This window comes from Aptenodytes forsteri, unplaced genomic scaffold (genome assembly GCF_000699145.1).
Source record: "Aptenodytes forsteri isolate BGI_AS27 unplaced genomic scaffold, ASM69914v1 Scaffold237, whole genome shotgun sequence".
NCBI lineage: Eukaryota > Metazoa > Chordata > Aves > Sphenisciformes > Spheniscidae > Aptenodytes > Aptenodytes forsteri.
In genome coordinates, this window is record NW_008794451.1 from 2,643,173 (window position 1) to 2,650,941 (window position 7,769).

General features: G+C 35.3%; 1 protein-coding gene across 1 annotated transcript in view; it reads left to right on the forward strand.

Annotated features, from left to right (window-relative positions):
- The window catches only part of EVI5 (ecotropic viral integration site 5), a 77,821-nt gene that overhangs the window by 21,209 nt on the left and 48,843 nt on the right, over positions 1-7,769 (forward strand). Inside the window, exons 12-13 of the mRNA XM_009290468.2 lie at positions 1,319-1,351; positions 1,917-2,063. Of these exons, the coding sequence (XP_009288743.2) occupies positions 1,319-1,351; positions 1,917-2,063 (180 nt within the window). The remainder of the gene's footprint in view (positions 1-1,318; positions 1,352-1,916; positions 2,064-7,769) is intronic.

The window sequence follows — 7,769 nt, forward strand, 5'->3', positions numbered from 1 at the left end:
TATAAACATCTTTGTTTCTAATATTGAAGTGCTGATAAAATTAACTGAATAGAGCAGACTCTTTTTAAGATGTTTGAAGCTGTAGTGAATCACTTCAGTGCTCTTGGCAAACTTATAATAGTAAATATCCCTGTTTTATACTTAACTTGCAGAGGTTTGAAATCAGATTTTTTTTTAATTAAGAAGTCCATGTCAGAATTCACTTTCAGAGTATCCCATTCTGACTGGAATTAGAACATTTCAAAATTGAAAGATATTATCTATTAACAAGAACATTTCAAAATGGGAAAATATTATCTATTAATAAGAATTTCTGAAGATCATTATGATCACAGCATCTGAAAAACAGATCATAAAGTGTGAACAAAAACATTCAGTTCTTCTGTTGGAAACTTGTTTTTATTTTCAAATATTTTTTCCTCATCCTAACCTATATGATTTAGTTGTGATTTCCTTAGTGTACCTTACACTTGCTTCTAAGTAATAGCTCTTGTCAACCAGTTTGAACTTTAATTTTAATAAAAGTTGCAAGGACAAAGATGGTCTGCAAATAGATGTGTTCTCTGTTGTAGAATCTGCAAAAATCGAGTGCTTTCAAGGGTGATAGAGTAGAAATTAATTAAATGTGCAACTTGGGGGGGGGAATGCAGTGCTTGTCAGTGTGCATAAATGAAAATTTCTTTCTTGCAAAACTCTGGCAAGGAAAGAGCATCTGAACTGCTCAATTGAGTTACTGCAAGAGTTCAGTAAAACAAAATATTAGCTGTCATAGTTGAAATTTTCTACTTGTGTCTGTCAGTTTGCACCATTTAAGTTTCCTGCTTCATCTTTTTGGAAGCTTTAGTTCTGCATGAATGCCTTGGTGCTTAGTGGAATTTCCTCTGTGCTCAAATTATGCCTTCCTTTCATGTTGTGGATGGACCATAGACCATGTCTTGCATCTATCTATCTACTAGATCATATCAGATAATGTATCAGTAACTTTTGTTAATTAGGGAAGCAAGCCATTCAGATAAAAATAGCCAGTCTCCTGTAGGTGAATTTTAAGTGTTATGGAAATCTGGCTGCCAGACCTTCTTGTATCAAAGATGGACTGTGTTAAATCTATTGCAGAAAAGGCTGCTTCCTGGGACGTTCAGGCTGAGTTGCCTTAATTTATATGAAGAGTTGTTAATTTTGCAAAAAGAGATTGTACAGAAAATGGGTAGAATTTGGGCATTTTCTTTCTCTCAGCTCTTGTCTTTTTTGTCACTATTATCACCCCTTTGTTTTTTTGGTTTTTCTTTTCCTTATTCCTATCTGAATTTTTCCTTTGTAGGAAAGTGCTTCCTTGGCAGATAGATTGATACAGGTATAGTCTTTTAGTCTTTTACTGTATGACTTTCTTCCTACTCTCGAAAACCCCCAAACTGCTTTAATGCATGCACATTTGCATGCTGTACTCTATCCCTGCCTTGCTGATTTGGAATAAATATAGAGCTAATCTCTTGCTAGAAACCTGGTTAATTTTGTTTACTAAGAATATATAAACCCAATATCTGCATGTTATAATATTTTTCCTAACCTAATGTAATTTTTTGGTACAAATTCCCATGACAAATGGATTCTATGACACTGTATTAACACTGAAATTGAATATTGCGAACTTAAATTTGTGCATGTACAACGGAGTAATGTTGCATGAAAGGAATTTTATTGAATGCAAGTACGCAATTGTGCTTGCTGAATGGATGCTGAACTTTGTAATAAAGTACTAAAGCAGCTGTTTAGTACTACCTTGTCCTAAAATTTCTACTAATTGTACTCTATGCTGTTTGCAAAACCAATCTGATGAAATAAGCAGCTAAGCATCACAAAGGCAGTCTTTCTTGGATTTGTCCTCAATTGCTTAAAAAAAAAAAAAATTATGTCCTAAGGGACAAGTGACAAGGGCCCAGGAGGCTGAGGAAAACTACCTCATAAAACGGGAGCTGGCCACCATCAAACAGCAGAGTGATGAGGCCATTACTAAACTGGAGCAAGCTGAGAATACCATCAGGGAGCTCCAACAGCAGCAGCAATGGGTAAGGAGCCTGGCAGCACATCATCTCATCTTTTTCACTCACTTGTGTTTTATTTTTCCTCATCATGACATGGTCTCTGTGCTGTCCTTGTAAATGCTTGTTCATTGTGATTTGCATTCTTAAAATTACACAAATTGGACTAAGTGATATTTTGGTCTGTTCTTACTGATAGATGAGATTCATAACCCTGGATAGATGTAAGTTATTAGTTTAAAAAAAAACAAACACAACAAAACACACCAAGCCAAAAACCCAACAACCAAAAAACCCGACCCAAAAACCCAGCACCACCAAAGAAATACTAACAAAAAAACACAGACAAAACCTTTGGTAGCTCCTAACACTAAGAATCTAGCCACTGCAAATTGTGTCACTCTGAATACTCAAATTTGAGAGTTGATTCGTAATGCCTTTATCTAGCTTCTCATTTAAGTCAATCTCTTCCATGTTAACGTTTCTTCTGTGTACCTATATTTTTTTTTTCCTAGCATGCTTAAATTTGCTGCTTGCAAAAATATGAAGAGTATTGCCCCTGAGTTTGGAACTACAGGACTTTATTAAAAGGTGTGGGTTTATGTGCAGATAGAGCAGGAAAATAGCTTTTAGTAGCTGTATGTAGCACTGTGTGTGTATGTACTATGTGTTTTAGGTAGTATAATGTGTAAGACTTCAGACTGTTACTGTGAGACTGAAGATACTTTCTCTAAGCCACTTACAAAGTGCTCAGTATCTTCTCTTGAGAGAGGGTGGGAAGCTGTTTCAGCAGCCTTCACTTGCTGAATAAACTGTGCACTAGCAGTGTTGATGCAAATATGCTCATATTGTTTTAAGTAAGTGGTATCCAAGTACTTGTCTGATGCCCTGGGCATTTCAGGTGTATGAAATACAACTTTTTAGAACTACAGCATACTGCAGCTGCTTACTAGATCCCTTACAGGCAATATGGCAGTTTGTTTTACATGACTTCCACCAAAGCTCTGGAAATACTTGTATCTTGTCTTGGAAAGTGGAGATGAGATTTACTGTTGGACTGAAAAGAAATCATAACTTAAACTATTTCTATAATGTTGCATTTATTATGTCTGTTTAATGCATTTCAGTGTAGAAAAGGTACATCTTTTAGAATAGTTGCAAGGTGTTATTAATGAGCTGTTACTCTGTAATGTGTAATGCTGCTTTTTATTTAAATTTAGCAATTTCTTTAGGGGAAAAAACATGAAGAAATTATGATTAGGAAAATGGGGATGTTCTAGCGATGCCTTCCAAAATTTTAGATATGTTGTAATCTTTCAAGTAAAATAAAATGAGAAATGTTTATAGACTTGGGTAGACAGCTGTTTATTCTCTGATTACAATAGTACACGTGCTTTTGGAATGTGTTTTTGGAGGCATCCATGTTATTTGTACTCAGTTAAAAGTTATTAAAAGAGACTAAAATGCTGTATTTATCTATTAGTTAATTGATGGGTAATATGACTTTTAAAGCTAATGCTTTTAATTATGCTGGGGACCTTATTGAGTAGCAATGATGGGAAAGCCTGGCAGGTTGGCTAGGCATGGGAACTGGTCCTGAGCAAAACCATAGATAACTGGATTGCAAAATTAGCTGGATTGGAGCTGTGAGGGCAGAAGATTGGACAGGTACTGCAGGAGTGGAGAGTAAGTAAAATGTGAGAATGGGCAGTTAATTTTAGAGCCGCACTTCCTACCCTGCATGCTTGCAGCCTTGTTTTCCTCCACTTAAATGTGAACCTGACTATAGGAAATAGTCTGACTATGCCTGGAACTGAGGCTGTAAATCCATGTGGTTATAGAGGGATCTGTGCCTAGTAGCTGACTAGTTTTGACATGCAAGGAATAGTACTGTGCTTCTGAGGACCGTCTGCGTTAACTTAGACAATGTGGTGGAAGTGTTAAGATGGTTTCAATTAGTAGTTCCCTAGATTCTGCTGCATTAGTAAGATTTGTAATTGAACAGGCTTTTAACTTTGTTTCCAAGCATGGAAATAGGAGCAACAAATGTAAACATGCACTCAGGGCACCACCTAGTGGAAATCCATGAATTCCTTTTGAATTTTGGCATTTCACTTTAAGTAGAGAACACCGATAAATCTTTTTGCCACTTTCTAGTGCCAGTAGCTTTGCTCTTGGCAATACTCCTATTCAGTATTGTCTTACGAATATTTGCTTTAATGGTTTTTTTTCTCCAATTATTTCAGTTTTATGATTAGCAAAAATGATTGCATCGTGAACTTATAAATGGCTGCATAGTTTATCTGTACTTATTTAAGGTACAGCATCTATCCTACTTACTTCATAATCTACATCTTTTCCAATCTTGAGTTGTCTGTTTCAGCATGATAGAAACTGTAAAGTTCGGGTATGAATTTCTGAGTAGGAATGTATGAAAAGAACTGCCTAAGGATACTTGCGGCTGCCTCTTCTGAACAACACTATGGGATTTAAAAAAAAAGAAAACAAAACGCAACCCACCTTTACTTGTAAATCATGAGGCAGGAGAAATAAGAGTAGGGTTCTTTTGTTTTGTTTGTAGTAAAAATATCTGAACCATAGTATTTCGAAGAAGGCTAACATATCCTTTGTAAAAAGGTTATGCATTTGTATTTAAATATTATCTAGGGTTTATTCTACCTGTTCTATGAGATTTGATAGCGCAAGTTGGATGGCTTAAAGGTAAGTATTGAACTACAGGACGCGTGTGTGTATGAAGAAATTCTCCACTGCAGCACTGCTTTGTAAGGCTGAATGGAGATGGGTAGAGGAGTATTCTTTTGACTGAAGTCCAACACCAGAAGCCCAAATTACATGCAACTTAAATTTTTCCTGTGCTGAAGTATTTATAGGGAGTTTTTAGTTGAACCAGAATGACTTTATTACAAAGCGTTGAGTCTACTTGGAGAAGTGGTTCTTACCGTTGTTTCTTAGTGAGAGGAAGGGAAGTTCTGCTATAGTACTTCTCCCAGATGACCTGAAAATAGTACTAATGATCATATAATAAATCACATATTAAGTGTCATCAAATGTATTCTACATATTTCTGAATATATTTAAGGTCATTTGGAAGGGGAAAAGGAAGCGGAAAATAATAAGGTTTGAGATGGAGACTTCACACTTAATTTTACTTCGGATGCGAACTTCTACATCTTAGTAGAGAGCAACTCTGTCAGTATAAGGTTTTTAAAAACAGTGTATAACCTGTACAATTTTTTATATTGATAACTGTGACGAAATAATTGTAAAGCTAACAATATTCTGAAGTGGTCTTGGAGTTCAGTGTTTCAGCTACCTAAACATTTTCCTGAATGGTTTTGAAGAGAATGGTACTAATCTGTCTTTGGCATGTCTAATCTTTAAATACAGAAACTTGCCAAAGGCTTCTAAATGTGGTGGGTAACCAAAAGATTAAGAGGAAGGTGGTTTCTTCCTCATGCTGCTAGTAAATCAAGAACTGCATAGAGGAAGTTGTGCCTGACTTCAACAGAATACAGAAGGTTTTCTTTTGAGGCATGCTAAGAGCAACGGTATTTGAGGAGTTGGGGTGAGGGTAATCAGCCTGTTCTAACCTACTCCTGATAATTATGTGCTGAAGGGTTTTTTCTTCTCTGTTCTTTTTCTCCTATTGTTTCTAAATGAAAAAGGTAGCTTCTGTTGGATGTATAAAAATGAATAGTGTAATGATTTCTGCCAGTTAAATACACCTCCAGAACACAAATCTCAGTCTTTCCCAGTGATACTCTAATTTTCAATGATTTCAATGATTACCCAGTTCATCAGTTCATCTGAATGCTTGAAAATTGAATCTGAGAAATGAGAGGCAGTTCAAGCTAAAATAGCTTCATAACTTAAGAAGGATCATCAAGTGTATTATGTGAATTTTCATTAACTAAACATTCAGATGGAAGCATATACATTTTGCAAGGTAATTTATAGCCATGTATTTGGTTATTGTTACAGTAACTCCATAATGCATAGTTTCTTTTCATGCTAAAATGACTGATAATAATTAAGAGCATAATAATTGATATAGGGAATATATGCTTGTAATTTAGGGTTGCAACCTTAGGGAAGGCTTTGCTTTGTTTTACAATATACTTTTTTTTATATTATGTTCTGATTTGCAACCAAAAAGCAGAAAATAAAAATACTGTATTTAGTGAAGTAGTACAGTTAGTGCTTGAATATGTAAACCAAGTTAGCTGGGCAGCTGCTGAACAATCTGTTAGTTGCCCTTCAGTATAGAGTACTGGAAAAGCATTCTGTAATTACATATAATAATCTGCCACTGGCCAAAATAATATTAGGAATGGTTGTGTCAGTCTCTGATATTTTACTGTTTCTGAGATATTAAGAAAAGTTGGGGGAAAACAACTCCAGTTGTGTGAAGCCAAGCAAGGACTTGTTTCTTTCAGAAGTAAATGGCTGCAGAACTACATTTTTAGTGCTTTATATTACAGACATCTTTTCAACACAGCCAAGAAAAACAGTGGTACTGTGGTTAAAACATTTGGCTGGTGCCTGGAAATCTGGGTTTGCATTGTGGTTTATGTCACAAATTCTAGGGCTTAAGGCAAATCTGTAAAAGCAGGTTTTTTGCTAAAGAAATCAATCTTAAAGTAGTTTTCAAACATTGGTTTGACTATAAACTTGTATTACTTTTATGTACTAAATTATTAAAATTGTGTGTTGTTTTTTTAAGGAGCAAAAATCACAACTTTGAACTTGTGAATATTGTTTTTTAAATCTGTTTTGATCTTGGATGTATTTTTTTGCCAGTCTGTCAAGACTTGATTTAAAGTTTGTTGTGGCTAAATAGATAAGTACTCCTAACATATTCCTTAGGCAGGTGAAATTTAAAGGCAGATTTAAAGAAGGCATGACTTGTGCCTGAAACTGGATAAGTAGCTCTTCTTACATTCGCCATTACTTACTATTTGACAAACATCAGTTAGATTTTTGTAGTCTAAAACTATTAGAGCACACTTACATATTGTTGCAAAATCAGGATGTATTCAGCTCTTCAAATCTGCTGTTTTCCTTCAATTTCCTGTGAAGTACAAGAGGACTTCTTACCTGAGGAAAGCACACTGCATTCGTTCTTGTTCCGTATGTATCATAAGCAGAATCTGGAACAAGAAACGTAGAGTCCATTTAAGTTGCTGTGTGTATTATCTGATGAACTTGTACCAACAGCCAGGGAATAAGAAAGAGCTGTTGCCTGTTCTCTGCGTCTGCATGTTGTTACATATGTAAGCTACTCATGTGCTTGTATCATGTGAAGCTATTGTAGAAATGCATCAGCATCGTCCGCCCATGCTCTCCTTACGCTCAAGTCAGGGCTACCTCCGCTGCTTGCTGAGGCAAAGACACTATGTGTGTTGAAAATAATGCAGATGTTTAGATGCAGAAAACTAAATTGTTTGATGCAAACATAAAGTAAGAAATAGTTGTATCTTTAGTATAATGAATACTCTATGGATTTTAAAGTTGAATTGCTAATTGAATAAAACTTCACCTATGAATCCAAGTATAGTATTCTTCACAATGTAGTTAATGGCACCAAAGATGTATTAAATGATTTCCCTTTAAACTTAATTTTCGGGGTAGCTATGCATACACAGTAACTAGGCAACTACACTTTGGGGATTTCAATGTGCTTTTTTTTTTTTTTTTTTTTTGAACAAGAAA